The sequence below is a fragment of the Arvicanthis niloticus genome, chromosome 7 (genome assembly GCF_011762505.2).
Source record: "Arvicanthis niloticus isolate mArvNil1 chromosome 7, mArvNil1.pat.X, whole genome shotgun sequence".
Lineage (NCBI taxonomy): Eukaryota > Metazoa > Chordata > Mammalia > Rodentia > Muridae > Arvicanthis > Arvicanthis niloticus.
Window position 1 is genome coordinate 40,449,252 of NC_047664.1, and position 19,171 is coordinate 40,468,422.

Genomic DNA, 19,171 nt, shown 5'->3' on the forward strand with positions numbered 1-19,171 from the left:
AAAGGGAAACAGTCACTCCTCTGCCTGTGCCCCATGTCCTGCCTCATGTGGTCAGGTGAATGCATGATCTGTAGTGACCCGCATCCATGATGACCAGAGCCAGAGAACCCATGTTCTCAGATGTCTCCAGGCAAGGATGAAGCACATGTCTACCTCTGATGCCCCCCTACACTTCTACTAAGGGTGCCTGTTATCCTTGTTGGCTCCATGGCAAGCGCAGACACAGACAGCAAGCAGCAGAACAGACTGGGTTGAGCTTCTTTTGTGGCTTGCTCTCCACCCAGGGTGGCACTTGAACCTCATTCCCACTTTCTTGGGTGAGTATTAACTGCCTGCTGGATTTCCAAATGAGGAAAAGAGCTGAAGAAGACATGTAAAGAACAGGAAGTTACAACAGCAGGCAAAGCTTTGAGGTGTGTTGTTAGGAAAAGAATTGCACCATCTTTGGGAGTTCTGGGTCCTAGAATTCTAGAGACCAAGTGCTCCCGGCCAACCAACAGCCATGGAGCTGGTTCTGCTTGGGGCTGGGAGGAGTGAATCTGACCAGCACAGGTAGAAGGACCAGGCTCAGTTCTGGAAAGGTACTGTCAGATCCCAGGCTGGCCTCGAACTCGTGATCCTCCTGCCTCTGCCTCCTTCAGCAAATCCTACCGGCGTGCGCCACCACAACCGGCATGTACTGTCAGATCCCAATGGGACCCCACGTATCCCTGTCTATAGAAGCTGAGGGCCCAGTGTGTCTGTATCTGGTGCTTGGTGACAGGACATAGGCTCCTTCAACACCCAGGGCTGCTTTCTTGTGTCACCAACTCCTGATATCTTTGGATTCTGAGCCTGATTGTCTGCAACCTGAGGACACACTCTTGGTTTGCCTTTCCTGGTCCCTGGTGACTTGCACTGCTTCTTTGGGGGATGGTCTGAAGGAGGCTGCATAGTTGGAAAGGGAGGGAAAGAGAGGGTCCCTGGAGAGCTTGGAAAGAGCCAGAAGCATCCAACCAGTATCCAACTCTTTTGGGACTAAGGCAATAGTACATCAACCCAGTGCTGGCAGGGAGAGCGGAGTCTGAGAGTCATGTGTGGCCTTGACCAGACCACTGGGCTCCACCCAGTTGCAACACATTTGGCCCACACCCTTCATGCCACTTTCTGCTCTTCCAGGAATCTGCCCCAGGAAGACTCTAGGTTAAAATGACTCAGCCAGCACAGTCTTGTCTCCATAGCGGCCAGAGGTGCCACACTCCCTGTACCTACCCAGGCTGCATGTGGTACACACATCTGTACCAGATGTCCTGCTCAGGAGTCGCCGGGCAGCCTCGTCTGAGAAGTGACCCTCACTTCTGAAGAATGACCTTTCTTCCTCACTGAGGAAAATTGCACTTTCCAGGCTAGGAAGACAAAAACCAAAACACCTTATTTAGAAGAACTAATTCTCTCAAAGCCCAGGAGGCCCAGCGCGGGCCAGATGGAGTCTGGTCAACAAGGTCATCTTTAGGTTAACCAAGTTCAGTGTCATTCCAGGACTTTGAAACAGAGCCATGGGCCAGCTGAGTCTCCCTCCTGTGTGAGCAGTGTCTCATCCACTGCATTTCCTTGCTCTGAACTCACAGAGGACACACTCCTGGGAGCTGTGTTCTCTTTTGTTGGATGGAGCCATCCATTCAGGGGTCATGATCAGCAGCCAATTATCTTGACAGCTGAACTTGTGGTTTTGTCTTTTTTGACAAAATTTCACAGTAAGACCTGCTTCTTCTTCCTCATGAGGCTGCTGGCCCCACTCAGGCTCAATGGAGACACTAAATATAAACAAAACCTGACCTTGAGGAGACCTTTGCTGAGCCCAGGACTAAGAAAGCCTGTAAATGGGCTGGAGAAAGAGCTCAGAATGTAACAGTACTTGTTACTCTCGTAGACAATTGAGTATGTTTCCCAGATACAACCATTTACAACACCAGTTCCAGGGGATTTGATGCCCTCTTCTGTCCTCCACAGGCATCAAGCACCCATGTGTGTACAGACAGACATATATGCAGACAAAACACTCATATACATGAAATAAAATGATGGTTCTCTTGATAGATAGACAGATAGATAGATAGATAGATAGATAGATAGATAGATAGATAGAGAGATAGAATAGAGAGATAGAGATATTTAGATTATAAATGTCCTGGGAAGGTGAGTGCCAGGAAGATTCTCAAATGCCACTTGAACTGTCCCCTGTAAAAATTCCATCTTTCCCACAGTACAGGGCTCATGTGGCCATGAAGTCAGGAAGAGGAAACAGGGAAAGAACAGAGGCACAAAGGGAAGAAGATGGAGGGAGATGGCAATTTTGCCTGTAGGAGTAAGTCAGCAGGGCACCATGAAACTTTGACAGGTATCAAAGAAACCACAGCACAGTTTCTGGCTTCTACCCAGTGAGCCACTGCTTCAGAAATAGAAGAGAGGAAAAGGTGACTGAAGGCTGTTAGGGCAGAGCAGGTGACACCGTGAGTGTGACATGCATTCTGGAATCATCTTTGCTTGTGAAAAGCATGGTGGCAACATGAATTTCTTGTTTTTTGACACCTGCTCTGTGGTTGTACTTGAGATCCTGGCTTCAAGAGGCACTTCTACAATGGGACAAAGGGACTTAACTTATATAACTTATCCCCAAAGGCTCTGAGGACAAGCAGGAGAGAGAGAGAGAGAGAGAGAGAGAGAGAGAGAGAGAGAGAGAGAGAGAGAAGCAACCAAGGTGAAAAACTGTCTTCTGCCACCAGCAGGTAAGGGACAGGATGTGGCTATGTTCTCCTAGCTGCTCTGTAAGTCTGAGATCACATCAAGACAGAAGAAGAGAGAAACCACTGGGCTGTTGCCAAGCTGGGAGCTCCCAGGGTCAGGGCAGGAGAGATATCAGAAATACTGGAGTGACAGAGAAGTGGATACAGTCCCTTGATGTGAAAGATGATGTCAACACCCCAACACTCTGGGAAGACAGGGAAGAACGGACTGACGACCCAAACTCTTCCAACCCTGACTTCTGTTAAGTTCGGAACTGTTGAAGCCACAAGGTTCCCACATCTGTCAAAAGGCCCAGCAATAAAGGAAACATTCTCCATAGAGCTATGCCATCTCTGTAATGGGAGATCGTGAGACACAAACTACGAACCACACTGTTGTTTCAAGAAACAACTGAGTTAATGAGGTTATCATGACATGACACTGCCCAATACAGAAAGGGAGGGCCCAGAATTCTGTCACTGGAGCTGAGTGGAGAGTCTGTGGAGGTAGACAGACTGTGCCCCATCCTGTGTGCATGCTGACATTTTGATAGGGTACCAGGAAATGCTACTCTAAGTATGATCAGCACACAGGTCCTGCTAGTGTCTGCCTGTTCTGACTGATAGACGGGATGCTTTAAATCAGGGGAGGGGACAGAAGGGAGAGGACTCATAGTGATGGCAGCTGCCTTAGTGACTGCATCTGAGAGTTGTCTGTGGCATCCAGTCCCCAGCAAGCCCGCTGAAACATGTCCAGTTTGAGGAAGGTATGGCTATAGAAGAGACAGGAGCAGAGAACAGGGCTCTCTGCATATACCTCCTTGGCTGAGGTCTTATAGAAGGAAACCATAAGCTGACCAAGGGTAGCCTCAGCTAGACTCACTGGCCACTGCCCAGACACTCTCCACCCACCATTGCTCAAGGCTGTACAGAGTTAGCCCAGAAAGGACCAGAGCAGTCCCCTGGAAGTTCCCTCACCAAAAGCAGGCTCTCTCAGGGCCAGAACAGACCGACCCAGGGATTAGTGATTATAGATGTGATTATACGCTGGCAGGCCCCCAAAGAACCAGGTAACAGTGAACAGTCACCCACATCTGTTCAGAGCCAAGAAAAGGTGAGCTGCCTTGCAGCTAGCCTCAGGGGAGCTGATGGCAAGTGAGATCTGAGGCCATGAAGACCAGGTCCAGAAGCTTCGCAGGGCTTTATGTTGAGGGGTAGATACAATGCCTCTCTCCCTGGAACTGGAAGGCAACTGGTTTGGAAATTGGGTTTCTGTGGCTGTGACTCAGGTAAGCTGAGGCAGATAGGAGCTGGCCGGATGCACAGTAGGACAGCAAGTGTCTCACAGAAGACAGACAAGGGTGAGGAGCCAACAGGAACTTGAAGGATTCAGCAGAAGGCGGGGAGGAGGCGGCTAGTGGGAGTGAGGCTCAACAGGAAGGGGCGTTCTACAGTCACAGCGCCTCAGCTGCTCCACCTCAGCCTCAGGCTCCCACCGCAGAGCCTATACTGAGCATGTGGCAAAGTTCTTCACCAAAGCTGGAGAACTGATATGGCAGGTAGGCACACTGTACAGTCACACAGTGCCCTCTGGTGGCACCCTGGAAGGGCTGAGTCAGGCCCAGGACAGCATCCTGGAGGTTCCTGAGAGGCTAATAGAGGGTGGCAGGGTCCCCGCAGGAGCAGTGTGGGGTTCGGGAAAGGGGCCTCGGCCACTCACTCAGATGCCGGGCCCTGCATGCTGACGAGGCCAGTCCTCACAAAGCCCACCTGGCCAGAGGCCATGTGCCGGCCCAAACACCAGGGCAAGCCAGGCACCTGGGCACCGATGATCTCGATGACATCACCAACGCTGAAGGACATCTCTTCAGGGCCTGAGCCCTGGAAGTCAGCTATCGCGGAGGCCAGGCCAAACCCTGCAGAAAGAAGGCTATGTGGTCAGAGCTGAGGCCCTGTGGGCACAGAGGGTAGCTCTCAGACACATGCTGCTGTCTCTGACTGCATGACCAGAGGAATGTGAAATGAAGCCTGACTCTGGAGGTTGGTGGTCCTCAGAGGGGTAGTTTGGTCCTCACACCATATGGGCCACTGAGGCTGAGATATTGGTGAATACCACCCTCGGCCACCAGCCTCCAGGCACAGATCTCTGCCTCATGCAGCTTAGACCTTAGGCTCTCCCATCACCCACAGGGCCCTGTGTATACTTAGCAGACACAGGGATCATCCAAACACCAGCTGGCTCTAAAGGGGCAAAGAAATCTGCCTTTCCTTGTGCCCTCAGGAGCTGAAGGACAGGCTGCAGGACCAGCTCCTCACAGGGAAGGCCCAGGACAGGGCCAGATAGCCTATCCATCCTCCTTTCTGCCACAGAGATTCCACCAGAGGCCAGCCAGCCAGCCAAGCCAAGCGTCTCCCAATGAACCAGTCTCAATGAGGTATCTTGTGATGTCACATTCCTGGCTCTGTGGAGTGGAAGAAGAGTCCCAGCCTATTTTGCCAGGTGCTGGGTAATTTAGTTGGGTCCTGAACCTCTCTGAGCTTTAGGTAATCCTGAGTATTGTAGAAGGGCTTCTAGCTTCCTCTTCTGGCTTAGGGAACATTCGGGACAAATGTAGAAACTTCCAGAATACAAGTCTCGGCCACCTTCTTCAGCTGCCTCTCTCCCAAGGAGGAAAGTTTGATACTCACTCATGAGTTGGGCATCAGGCGTCCCAGGTCCACTCATGGATTCATCGATGGGATCCCATGGGACCCTGAGAGTCCACCTGGAGTAGGGAGAAGAGATCTATGCTATAGGGTCTCAGACGAGGGACAGGTATATCCTCTAGACTGCTTAGAAACAACAGCCCTTGGGGACACACATGAATCCCACCCCTCCTTCAACATACCTGCCCAGATGTGCAGTCCAGAGGCTGCAGTGTGTAGTGCTACCCCTAGCTGGGTGCCTCACCCTAAAGGATACTGCCACCTGTTACCATGGGCCTGTAGACCCCACCCCTCCAAAGCACCTGCCCTGCCACTCTCCTGGAGCAGGCAGGGCCAACAGAGTGTGAAGTCCTGTAGCCTAGGCAAAGGCCTGAATTTCAACTCTGGGTCTCCTGGATTCTCATCTGCTGTGGGGGCTGGTCAAACTGACCCTGCCTTTAAGCTCAGCTTCTCCAGAAATCTTGACTGACTGCTACGGGCCCTCTTCTGTTGAGAACCTGAAGAGCATGCTGTATCCCCTGATGGAACTGCCACTAACCCCAGTGCATAGGGAGTGTTCCAGGGAGAAACTCCTTCCTTTCCCCCAGGAGAGCCCTCCAGCCACAGCTGTTACTTCAAAGGTGTGGTTACCTAGGAGGTGGAGTGTCTCCTTTAGCTTTGGTGGCCAGGAAGCTCCTAGCAAGCTTGCACTCCCTGCACAGCAGTCAACAGGAGTTCCCATGTTCCCTCTCCTCAAGACCCCTGGCTTTACTTCCTTTGGTCTTTCTCCATGCAGATTCCTATGTCTGTGCCCTGAACGTGACCCTCCAGTGTGAGCATGGTAAGTAGCATGTGCTCCATTCAACTCTCCCCTCGCCTTCTGGGCAGTATAGCCTAGGAGATGCCACTGCTCCTCCAAGCAGACGGATGCCTGACTGTACTTCCAGCCATACTACAGGAAGCAGCAGGAAGGCCCTGAGGGCTCTGTCCTCTGCCTGTCTCACATGTGTCTTTGGACACCCAGCATCTACAGATGGAGTAGGCTCTATGAGGCCCCACACCACCCAGAGCCTCAGGATAAAGATTCCAGCTTGGTACCTACTGGTGAAACGGAGTCAAGGGCTCTGGCTCGGCCTCTGCTTCCACCCTGGAGGACATACTGGGTGTGGGGGACGAGGAGTCTGTTTCCAGGATTGCCACTCCCAGAGGAACCCCCGAAGCCCGTCTGAGGGTCTGGGTGCCCTTCCCTGCACCTTGGGGTCCCATTGTCCTTCTTACACGGTGGTCAGGACACAGGACAAAGAAGGGCCCTTTGAAAGGACAGAGAAGGTCATTAGGGTGAGTCATGGCTCTGTTAAACAGGAAAGCTGCCAGGCCCAGACCCAGACCCACAGCGAGGAGAACAGGGCCCCATGTAAGAGCCCACTCCACCCTCTTCTTCCCAGGATACCCACGTCTGGAAGCCCAAAGGAAGTTCCAGCCTCACCTCAACTGAGGCTATGAGGCCGACTAGGACTCACTCTGGGCCTTAGTCCCCACCTGCACTATTCAGAGATAGACATGGGATTTCCATGTTCCTTAATGCTTGGCGGGTTACCAAGGAACTGTGCCTCATCTGGGTGCCCACCCATGGCCAAGGAGGTAAAGCAGCCCTGAGGTTCCTTCCTGGGGATTCAAGGCCCTTCCTCTATGAGGCCAACAGCTCAAATCAGGGACAAAAGTGAACATAGCAGACAAACCCTTTCTTACCTTTCTCCTCACATCTCACCTTTTGGGGGAGCCATAAATATTTTTTTAACCAATGACAGTGTATAGGGCATCTTATGCTACATTGTGCCTCCTACCCAAGACACTCTTGTTCCCCCAGAGTGTCCCCAGCCCTGTGTGAGTTAACCAAGGTCACTGTTGCTGCCTACCTTCCTGTGTGAGGAGGCTCTTGTGTGTCTGCTTCAAGGCATCCTTGTTTACGTACATGAGGATGGCAGTCTCCTCCTCCTCACTGGGGGAAAGCAGCCAGAAGGTCTGGTCCACCAGCAGGTTCTCCAGGCAGTGGTGTGTGAAGCCTGAAAGGCCAGGCTTATCACTGACAGCCTCCAGGAGGGGCAGGGGACCCCAAGGCCTCAAACACCAGACCTGGAGAGGACTGGGATATACTATTCTTCCCTGGGAATCTCCCAGCACCTCCACACCCTATGGGTCCCTATCTCACTGTCCTGGCTGCTAGGGTTACACCTGCGTACCCATTATATCATCTGGCCTTGCTGTGCCTTGGGATTCAGAGATGTCAAGAGTGCAGGGCCTTACAGGCACTCTGTGATGCCCATGCCCCAGTGTCACGGTCAGTGCCCTTCAGGGCCATTTCCATCCATCCTGCACAGGCCTGTAGGATGCTGGGTGTCACCAAGGACCATCCCTTTATCAAGTACTGCTTAGCTGGGAGGCATAGCCACACTCCCGTAAGTCAAGGCAAACACAGAGAAAACTTTTCATTTTCAACAAATGTGGGTGGACACCAAGGACAGGAACTAAACAGGCATTGTCTTCTGGATGGCACAGTCCCTAGTGGTGCCTACAGGGTGGACAAAGGAAAGCTGACTCATGAGACGGAGCACCACACCAACTTCTGGTGACTCCTCCCCCTCTTGCCTGGAGTGCCAAGAAATGTGACTCAATGGCCTCCACAGAGTCACAGCCGCAGGTGTGAACACATCGTTGTCATCTACACATTACAAACCACACAGGAAAACATCGCACAATTGATTTCTTAAAAATCTCATGGCTTTTGGTTTGTTTTGATTTGATTTTTCCAATGTTTCTCTGTGTAACCTTGGCCATCCTGGAATTCACTGTTTAGACCAGGCTGGCCTTGAACTCAGGCACTCATCTGCCTCTCCCTCCGGAGTGCTGGGATCAAAGGGTGTACAACCACTGCTCAGCTAAAATCTCAAGGTTTAAGTAAACTTGAGTCTTTATTGGCCCACATTCCTGGACTGCACGTATCTTGCAGGCTGCAGGCCAAGGTCAAGACAGCAGGCATACCAGGGTGTGTCTGGGTGCGAGAGTCCAGCCTCCCTCTGAGAAATGCAGGGAGGGACCACAAGGCTCAGTTCCATATCCTGCAGCAAAGCCCTGATCTCCCACTTGGTTTTGTTTGTTTTTCCTGGAGCCTAGGGTGATGTGATGCCAGGGTCCTCCAAGAGGGGGCACCACACCCTCCTGTGAGAAGGTGGTTGTCTTACCAAGAGCATGATAGGTGGAAAACTTCCAGATTTCTTCAAAAGTCTTAAATGTCACCACAATCCGGTCCTGGTCACTGTGGATAGATAGCAGCCTGGCTGACAGTTCCTTAAAAGAAAGAGACACTGAGTGAATGAGAATATGCATCCAGCCATTAGAGAACAGGTGTGTGTTCTTGAAGAGAATTTATAGGACCTCTCTGGTTGGGGAGACAAGGGCAGGGGAGGGCTTGTTCCCTTACATTTCAAAAACTCGTTATGGTTATCTGCCTGACAAGAAAAAAAATAAAAATAAGGCTACTTCTTGTTTAAAACCCACTGTTTGTATGACTGTAAGTGGTCAGGTGGGATCCAAACCCTGGAGCCAGCAGCCCAGAGCAAAACACCCTTTGCAGAGCAGATATAGGGCCAGAGGCTGTACTAGCGGCTTAGTGTTTGTTGGCTATGATATAGCATCTCACTAAAGACAATAATCTAAGCGTTTCCAGTGAATAGCTAAGAAGCTGGTTTCATACAGGCCAGGACCTTCTGCCCCAAAGTCTACCATGGTGACACACAGCCCCTAAGCAGACTGGCACTGGGCCCTACCCTGTTCCTTGCTGACCTCTGAGTGACTCTTCGAGATCTACCACCTTCCTCTTCTGTCCTTGCTGTGAAGGGAGGTGTCCCCACTTGCTCCCCAGGCCCTAAGGGCTGACTCACTCCAAGCACACGGGCCACTTCCCGGCTGTCATTCTCCAGCAGTCGGAGTCGGCTGCGCAGGGCCTGCTGCAGGCTGGGGCTCCGCAGTCCACTCTTCCGCCTCACAGCCAACAGTTGCAGAGTCAGGTCTGAAGGAGCAGGAGGTGGGTGAGGCAGCTTGTCTGGCCTTGATGGGGCAAATGCTTCCCACTAGCTTCCAACCTTCAACAGAGGCCTATAATACCCCACTATGCCTGGAAAGGCATGAATAACTAGCTATTCCCTCACTGATTGTGTCATCCAACAGGGGACAGGACCCTAGGCTACTGTTTACCTCTCCAGCCTCAGTTTCCACAGCTGTGCCTGCCTTGCCCAGTAAGAAGGGGATTCATGCTCCATTCCTCTCATGGAGCAGCAGAGTACCCATTCAGCAGCTAACTGTAACCTTCAGCTTCCCATTTCCATGATCCAGCTTCAGATGTGGCTACAGCTCAGACTCTTTCCTATCTTCAGAAAGGCCCCACTCTCACACCTTATCAATCTACCACCAGTCCCCACCCTTGCCCCTGACCACTCTTAAGATAGATTCGTTGGCTGGGGAGGGGTGCCTGAGCTGTAGCTAGCTTGCCTGGGCTTCCCCTCAGGCAGTGTTTTGATCTCCAAGCAGCCAGAACCTTGTGCACGATGACCTGGCCTGGCTCTCAGCCCTGTTGGGTAGCACGGTCTAGTGGGTCTTTCTTCATGGTGGATAATATCCCATTTGTCTGCACCTCACATGCAGTGACCACCAGCCATTTGGGGATGCAGGGTTCTTGAGAGCTGCTCAGTGTGACTGAGATACCACTCTTTTCATATATTCCAGTAAATCTGAATACAAGTTGCCCCTGTGATCGTTGTCTCCACCCCCAGAAAAATAAAATCTGTTGGTCCTGTGTGGGCCACTCTGCTGCTTCAAGACATCAAGGTCCTGCCCCGCGTCCTCTTCTAGATCATGTCCCTGTTGGCTGGCTGCCACTTTGCCTGGCTCCTAATCTGGGATGGGTCTCCCTCCCCCACAACCATCTCCTCTAATGACTCTTGTCCCAGATTCCAGGCTCCTGAGCAGCCAATTCATCTGTCCCAGTGTTTGGAAATGCTGAGAAAATTGGTCCCCTGACTCTCAAGGTCCAAGTGAAACTGCCAGTCCCTGGCAGCAGCCTTCTGGGGTGGGGGTGGAGCTGTTCTCTCCAGGGAGGATTCCAAGTGTGAGGTGAGAGAAGGAAGAAGAAAGAGATGGGGAGAGGGAGAGGGGATGAGGAAGAGGAAGGGGAAGTGGGGGAAGAGGGAGAGGGAAAGGGAGAGGGAGACCATGGTTCGCATATCCTTGGGACACTCCCAGAGCCTGTATCATCTGGCCTAGGGATTCTGATATCAATGTTCCTACCCAAGGTTGGGAGGTTCAGAGGCTGAGAGCCCAAGGATGAACTTCACAGTGAAAGTGAAATTCGGTCACAGAGCTGAGTGCTCAGGCTCCCCAGCTGGAGACAACAGTGAGGCTCCAAGAACAAGGAGAACTTCCTTAGCCCAATTCTGTATGCAGTGCTCCCCAGAGTCCTCAGGAGACGCTAGAGGAAGGACTAAGGGGCAAGCACAGACTGGCCCCGGCCTTCCCACTTTTATGTGTGTGGAGACACTTGGAATCTGAGGCCTTTCCTCTCAGTACTCTGAAGCAGGAACCTACATTTGACAGGTTTCAGATAACGATAATGCAGGAAGCCTTGAGCCCCAAGGGGAAGCTTTTAGTGAAAGCTCTCAAGACTATGCTTGTTTATTGTATGACTTGGAGTGACCCCTCCCGAGACCCACGTATTGAAGCCTTGGTCCTTAGCTTGTGGTGTTGGGAAGTGGTGGGCCTTCAAGAGGTAGGTAGGGCCTAAGCTGGGTGTGGTGGCTCATGCCTATAATCCCAGAACACAGGAGGCTAAGGCAGGAGGATTGCCTTGAGTTTGAGGCCAGTCTGGTTTATAGAACAAGACCCTGTCTCAAAAATACGAAAACAAACAAAGCAGGTAGGGCTGAGAGGGAGAATGGAGGAAGACACCAAGACCTGCGTCTTCTCTTTCAGTTTCCAGCCACAGGCATGTGCTGTTTCCTGACACACTCTCCCACTGTGACATCTCAGGACAGTGCCCATGTCCCATGGTTCTGTCCATTCTCTGACTCTGTCCTCCTTACCAAATATCTTTCCAGATGCAAGGGTAGTGTGTCTAAAAATTGACCCCCACATCCAAAGCAAGGGGCCAGCCAGCCATGGTAAGCAGGAAGCCCATTCTACAAGCCTACCTCTGTTACCAGCCAGGGACACAGACACTGCAGGTTTGGCCTGCTATGAGACTCAGGCCCTGGTGCTCACCTGTCGGATACACTGTCATTTGACTGGAAGGGGGTTCAGCAGCCTGCCCAACCATGCTGCGGGGAGGAGCCACATCTGCAACACACCAGGTGATTACGATTAGCGGTTGAGCAATTCTCCAAACAACTCGGTCCCTCAAGTAGAGGGGTTGGAACTCACTGGACTCTTGTCTCATCAGCCACCCAGGATGCCTTCACAAACTTCCCCAAATGGGATGGGCTGTTGGCCTAACAGCACACTGCAAGAGACCAGCCCAAACCCTGCAACCCAGTTCTGGAACCCAACATGAACATCAGAGTCAATCAAGGTGCAGTCAGTCAGGGTATAAAGCTTCTGCTTCAGGATACTGCCTACATCCCATGGCTCTTCACACCCTCCAAGTTCAGATCTCTGACTCCTTCCCCTTTACCAGATGTCTTTGCAGATGCAAGGGTAGGATGTCTAAAATTTGCTCTCCAACAATTCAGAAAAATTAGCATGTCTATATATATATACACTCAGAGCGAGATGCAGTAAACATAGATTCAGTAACTGAAGGAGATGAGGTCATTCACTCTGTTTCTTGAGACTTCTGATGTGCCCCCACTCCATTCCATCCCCAAGACTCAGAGCTGAGAATGGTCTATCCATTGAACAGTCTTGCTGCTGGCAGCCATTTGAACCTCCCAAGGCAGAAGTCCATAGGCTGGATTGGCTTGGTTACAGTCATTCTGGTGCCAAGATATGCGTGGTGGTGGTAGGGGTAACTTTACAACCCAGCATTTCCAATTCCTAAGTATCTCAAAAGCAATGAAGAATAGAGTTTGTACAAAGACATACCTGAATGTTCATGACAGCTCTATTTACAGCATCCCAACCAGGGAAACAGGCAGGTGAGATGTCTCCCCTGGTAAAGGCACTTGCCACTGAGCCTGATAATTTGCATTCAATCTCTGGGACCCACAGCCCAGGCCCCTGAAGAGAAGTATCTGGCCACATGGTCCCCAATGCTTCCCAAGCTCTCTCCAACTCTGAGACTGGCAGTCCCTCCCTGGGTGGCTGATTCCGGTGCTGACTGTCAGGATTTCCCAGCTTATCTGCATGTTCCCTTCTGGTTTTCCTGCCCAGGCCTCTCTGGAAGGAGAGTTATAGGGAGCTATGGGTTCCTCAGGCTCCTGCCCCACCCAGCCCTCCCTTCCCAGGAGGACCATGTCCTGTTTGTGAGACAGTACTAGACCACCAGGTTCCTCCTCCTCTTCAGCCAGGGATAGAAGGACCAAATAATAGGTCTAAAATCTGCAGGTCCCTGCCTCCACACAGCAGGGTCTGACCCAGGCCTGCTTCTCCTTCTCCTAGCATGTCATTCACTCTGTGTCAAACAGGAGTGACTGAATATGTAGTACTTGGCTATCCCTGGAGTCCAGAGACAGGACAGCTGAGCACATGTCAGAGTCATACAATGTGAGGAAGCTTGAGGAGGGGAAGGGCTTATTGTCCTCTTCTCTCCTCTCTGTCAAGGCCCAAGGGTGGCAGGGACGGGGTTGTTAGAATTGCTAAGGTTTTCCAAGTAGGAGAAACTGAAGCCCAAGTCTAGCAGCAGCCTGTGGACAGCCATGAAGAGAACCAGGCCTCCAGGAGTGCAGCCCATCTGGCTTCCACATAATAGCTCTGCTGCTTGCCTGGATAGTCACATAGCAGGTGTCACCACCCAGACCTCAGGAAAAGACCCCAGTCCTGGCCTGGCCCCTGATCACTATAGAGCCTGGGCCTTGGTTTGCCTTGTAGGATGGCACTGCACCCTGAGAAATGGAGAAGTCCATGAGGACAAGGTGAGATAGCACTGTTCAGGCTCGGCCGTACGGAGGAGCAAGTTGCCTGGGGGCAACTTTGCTATCACTGAGGTTCCTAGAGAGGCCTCTGGTCAGTTGAGGACTCCCTAGGCCTAGCTGCAGGGCATCCAGCCTAGAAGCCTGGATTACTTCAGGATTGATCTTCTGTTGTCTTCAGGGAGGGGAGTATCTGAATGCCAGAGGATGGCCCTCTGTGCTTAGCCCACAGTGTGGCTAATCAGTGGGCCCAGTGAGCAGTGCCAGGGTACCCATGTCAGCCCTGTTGGCATGGGGGATTAGAATATGTACTGGATGGACAGGTGGATATGAGACTATGGTGGGTTTCAGTTTTCTGTACTCACCACCTCTGACTGTTGCCTCAGCCTCCTCAGGCCCTGTTCTCTCCTGGCCAGTGGGCAAGCCCATCGATACACTCTGGATCTGGTCTTCGGGGCTACAGCTTCCTGGAGGCTCCTCAAAGCCCCGCCCCATGGTGGACAGCTCCTCAGAAGTCACCTCCTCCTCCCTGAAGCTCCTCATGACGCACAGTGGCCTCAAGATCAAGAGCTTGCCATGTTGCTGGCCTTCTATGAAGAGAGAACAGTGGTCAGAAGAAAGTCCTCTTAGTGACAGACATAATGTTGCTGTTAGCCAGGTCAAGAGGAGCAGAGACTGACAATACAGGGTACCCAGCACCCCCAAGATCCATCAGTGGGCTACATTTGCCATAGGTGACCATAAGTCAGTCTGGTGACCAGACCCACAAGCTTCTGCACATCCTTTCCACACCTCAGGCCGTCTCACCCACATCTTCAGTCCCTCATGTCTGCCATGTTTTTACTATGACAGAGCCTCTATACAGAGGCTGCTATTTTTGCCCAGTGAATCCCCATGCAACTTTTCAGAGTCTGACCTGAGACAGCTGCTTAAACATCTTTGCAGATAATTCAACACCTGCACTGGATGCTGTGGGGACAGAAATGAGCCCGTGTGTCCATCAGACACCTGTAGATCCGGGTTTTCAGGCATATAACCACACACCTCAGCTAGGTAGGGCTGAGGGAATTTACTCAGAGTGGGAAGAAGGAAGAAAGAAAAGGGAATGAAGGAGAGGTAGGGGGTGGAAGGAAGAGAGAAAGAAGGGGAGGGGAGAGACTGCATCTCACCGTGAGCAGAGGAGGGGATCTTGGTTTTGTATGCTATGTGGTTTCAGTTCCATGACCCCAGCTTTACTGGTTGCTCCAGGACCAGTCATTGTACCTCTGGTATCAGGAGAGGAGGAGGATGTAACCCGACAGGCCATGTTCCTGGATTGTTCTGTCAGCCATCAGAGGGGCTCAGAACACCAAATGTAAGTAAATCAATGGCAGGGGCTATGGAGCTTAAGCTAGACTCTCAGCCTTGGTAACTGTGGAAGGCCTAGTGACAACACCCTCAGAGAGGACAAAAGGCCTCTGCAGAGGTTGGCTGAACATAGTTCTGAACACTCCAGCCTACAAGCCTGACTTGCCTCAGGCCAGATTATCTGCTGAAGATTGGGGGCTTTCATATCTGTTAACAGAGCATCCAGGGAGACACCTTCTGTACTGAGTCCATAGTCTGTCTCCCTGTCTTAAGGCACCATCCCAGCTGCTCACACCTGAGATCCTCCAGGGTATCCTTCAGGCTTTGGTCCTGTCAGCCTGACCTCAGCCTAAGTCCTGTCTGAGCCTGGACTTCTGTCCTTCCCTGCCTTGCTCTGCCAAACTATCACCCTGGTTCCTATCACTGCAGAGGCCCACTGTCTTGCCCAGGTCAGCGAGGAGCAGAAGGTACACACCCAAGGGGTAGGTGACCCCTCATTTTCTCTGGTATAACATCTAGGCCCTCAACCAAGCACTTGTTCCAGTCTCTTGATGAGTGAGGTCCTAGTTTGTAGAGTCTGTGGTTGCCAATCACTGACCCCCAAAAACTCACTATGTCTCCCCCATTGTCCTCACTCTTCTCTCTCTGCCACTTACAGCCTTCAGGTGTCCCTACCTGCAGACTGACCAGTGTCTCTACAAAAGCTGAGCAATGCCAGCTATACTTACCATGCCTGGGTTAGGGGGGGCACTTAGGGCCCTCCAGGGTCTCACAAAGACTTGGGGCTGGACTTAACCTGTTTCTGGAGAAATGGAAGTTCCCAGCTAAGGGAACTTCTCACCCGCTCATTGAGGGCCCAAACATTGCAATCACAGTGGAACTTAAGAGCCCCAGGGAGGAAGTAGGCACTGTCTTACTTACATGAAGCCACCTCCTCCCTGCACAGGCCTCCCTCCATGAGCTTGCTTGGCCTGTTCCAGTAGCAGCCCAGCCCCAGGTAGTGTCCAGAAGCCTCAAAGGTACACTTGCTGAGTTCCAGCAACTAAAAGTGGCCTGCAGAGTCTCTTTCCAGCCTTTGTCTTCTGTCCAGGTGGCAGAAGCATCAGATGTCCCCAGGTAAGCCACCCCAGGCTCTTACCTCCAACGCACATCTAGTTTATTGCAGGAACATGGAGACCCAGGGCCAATCTCAGTGGAGGGTGAAATGTTCTATGCCTCAGTTTACCCACCCATAAAATGAGAACAAAAACACCTACTCATAGGATGTTGGGAAGATCAAGCAGATAGACAGCATGCTGGCTTACGGTATGGTACGCTGGAAGGAGGAGCCTTTGTGGTTAGCCCTGCCTGTGTTCTGAAAAGTCTGGCCAGAGACCCACCAAGGTACATCCTGAGCCTCTGCTTTGACAGGGCTGTTGAGACTTTCCCTGGAGGTGGCAGTATTCTCCACAGTCACACTAACCAGGAACTTGAGAGTGGGGACTTGATTAGAAACAGGTGGTTTCAGATGAAGTTGACCTCAGTAGGGTGTGGTCCTGTTGGATGTTGGATTAGAATGGTCCCAACTGGACTAGGTGGTTGTGCCAGATTAAAGTGAGTTCTCTGCCTGGTGCCTGAGGGTTCTCCAGAGAACATGACACACAGAAGAGGAGGGCACATGACACAGAGGCAGGGGCCATCCAGGGACAAGCAGAGGCTGAAGACATGGAAGAGACCCTGCCTTGGCAACTCTGGAGGCAGCACCCTTGTCTCTTGACTCCTGGCCTTCAGACCATAAGAGAACAATTGTGTTGTAGTTTATTATGACAGCCATGGAGCATAGAGATACCCCAAAGGCTTCTCTCCAGGAAAATGGGCTTCACATACCCATAGCATGCCATTTGTAGTTCCATGAACTTAAAGACACAGGCACCGTGCCTGACACAAGAAGTTCCATGAAATCAACAACATGTTGTCAGTCACATAAAGGCGGCACTATTCAGCATCCTCCTCAGTCTTAACCTTTAACCTCATCCCAGAGGATGAACCCTACTCCACCCCTATCACCGGTGTGCAACTCAAGGTTTGGGTCACAGCAGCAGGGACTGTAAGTCAGATGGTGGGACTCTCATCCCTCAACCTGAACACAATCAACTTGGATCCTTGCCCCACCTGTAAGTGGCTATTCTTCATCTTAGGGTGAGGAGGGCAGAGAGGACAAGGAAAAGAAGCCTCTGGAACTCTGAACCCTGAAGCAGGCTGTTCCTGATGAGGGCTTCAGAGAGAGTTGTCCGTGACTCTAGTCAACTTATACACTTCATTGGTTAACATAAAGAAACCCAGAGTAACCTCAGAGAGGCCAGGTCACAGCCATGGGGGCACCAGGAAGCACCACACAAGTATAGGCATGCTTGTCGTGGCCTGGAATGAACCAAGGCTAGATAAAGTTCATCATTAGGGCCCAGTGACTTATGAATCCTATGTTGCCACTCAATTCCCATGATCTGGTTGAGACCTCAAGGACACATTTACAAAGGGTCAGTGTGAAGGCCAGATCACAAGTCACAATTAGCGGTTGGTCTCATCTGAGCAATCCCGGACAGTCTAACAGAGCCCCTGGGGTGCTGAATGCCAGTCTCCAACAGCTCTCCCCAAAGACCAAGCAAGCCAGAAGAAAGAGGAAGGTGGAACACTACTATTCTTAGATACAACTGTGGCAAAGGCAGGCTCTCCCGATTACAGTGCACTCACACAGCCCATACTCTCCGTCCATACCCCCTTACCTGGGCTCTGCTCTTCAGAGAACTTCCTCCCAGGCTCAGGAATGCAGGTGCCAGGTGGCTACTACTGGCTTGGCTCCTTGCTGACTGGCCTACAGGCTGTCTCCAGCTGGCCTGGACAGGCAGAGTCCGCCCACAGCCAGCTGACTGCTCAGTACTGCCACCGCCCCTGCTTCCTGCCCCACTTCCTCTCTGAGCCTAGGGGCCTGGAGACCCAAGGCAGGCTGGGGTGCTGTGGCAAGGATTCCAGTGGCCAGTTGATCATTAGCTCCTTGTGGACCAGAGCCAGGCCCTGTCCCTGCCTGCCCACTGCCAGCCCCGTGCTCTGTGGTAAAGGCTGGGGACACCCCGGTGCTGAGATTGGGGAAGTCCACGGGAGGCTGGCCCTCTGGCCCTGCTAACCCCAGCCCAGCTCTCTGTTCCCTTTTCCCTACTACACACGTGCATACACATGCAATATAGACATGTGGGTGGCCTTAGAAACATGTACACAGATCTAGCACACATGTCTGCATGCACATACACAAAATACACGTGTTTTGCGTCTCACTCTGCTGCTGGCTCTATCTCAGCCTACTGATGGCAACAGGGAGCATTCTGGAAGAAGAAAGGGCCCAGTCTCCTTCTCAGCTCGAAAGGACCACATCCTTGGAGCCAAGCCTGTGGGGGCACATATGCTATCTTCCCACAGGCTGTAGCCCGACCTGAGAATGTCCCTATAGCCCAGATTCAGGCCTGTCTCCTGTTTTTAGGCCCTTACAATGTCCACAGTAAAAGATGGGGCTGGTCTGCCCCTCTCCCCACTAGATGCTGCAAATATCTCCTGCCTGTCTCCATTTGTGAGGGGTTCTGGAGTTATAGGTGCACTGTTCTCTCTCCCCCTCTCTTCCTTTCCCTCTTTTCCTCCCTCCCCCCTCCATCTCTCCCCAGAGAATACAGGCTCCCAGGATGCTAAGCTTCCACCAGCCCTATTTTTCTGGAAGCTGTGTCAACAGGAGGGCCCTGCAAGCCCACACCCATACATGGGTCTGGAGGCATTTCCTCTCCCGGCTATTGTCCCCTCTGCGCGCCCAAACCAGTATCCTGTTTGTCTCAGAAGCTGCTCTCTTGGCTCATGGCCAGGGGGATTTTCTGAGAGCCTCCCCCAATATATGCAGGGCACTCCAGGGCTAACCAGCAGGGGTAAGTACATTTCTGGTCCAGGGCTCTTCAACAGGATCCTCCTAAAGTCTGTACAAAGCAGAGGCCACATAGCTCTGACGTTCAGAGGGCCACCCAGACCCCAGCCTGAAATCCCTCTGGAAAGACCTGTCACTGTCCTGAGCCTCAGTTTCCCCGCTGCAGAAGATAGAGTTAGGAGGTATTCAGCTCTCATAGTTTTGACCCCAGACGTGACTGTAGTATGTTCAAGTTGTCATTGCCACGACGCTAACTAATCCTTTGGGTAGATCATCCCATGGGGCTTCGGGACAGATCAATGAAACTGTCATCCTGGTGTCCTTAT

General features: G+C 52.0%; 1 protein-coding gene across 4 annotated transcripts in view; it reads right to left on the reverse strand.

Annotated features, from left to right (window-relative positions):
* The window catches only part of Sh3tc1 (SH3 domain and tetratricopeptide repeats 1), a 43,733-nt gene that overhangs the window by 14,738 nt on the left and 9,824 nt on the right, over positions 1-19,171 (reverse strand). Inside the window, exons 1-10 of one of the 4 annotated variants that reach the window (XM_076938354.1) lie at positions 17,671-18,499; positions 13,927-14,151; positions 11,757-11,831; positions 9,386-9,513; positions 8,687-8,792; positions 7,364-7,510; positions 6,550-6,757; positions 5,451-5,527; positions 4,483-4,678; positions 1,252-1,385 (exon numbers count right to left, since the gene is read on the reverse strand). In XM_076938354.1, coding sequence (XP_076794469.1) covers positions 1,252-1,385; positions 4,483-4,678; positions 5,451-5,527; positions 6,550-6,757; positions 7,364-7,510; positions 8,687-8,792; positions 9,386-9,513; positions 11,757-11,831; positions 13,927-14,104 — 1,249 coding nt within the window. In that variant the 5' untranslated portion in view covers positions 14,105-14,151; positions 17,671-18,499. Of the gene's footprint in view, positions 1-1,251; positions 1,386-4,482; positions 4,679-5,450; positions 5,528-6,549; positions 6,758-7,363; positions 7,511-8,686; positions 8,793-9,385; positions 9,514-11,756; positions 11,832-13,926; positions 14,152-17,670; positions 18,501-19,171 lie in introns of those variants that run through there. The other 3 variants (XM_034508871.2, XM_034508872.2, XM_076938355.1) reach the window with 3 other exon arrangements.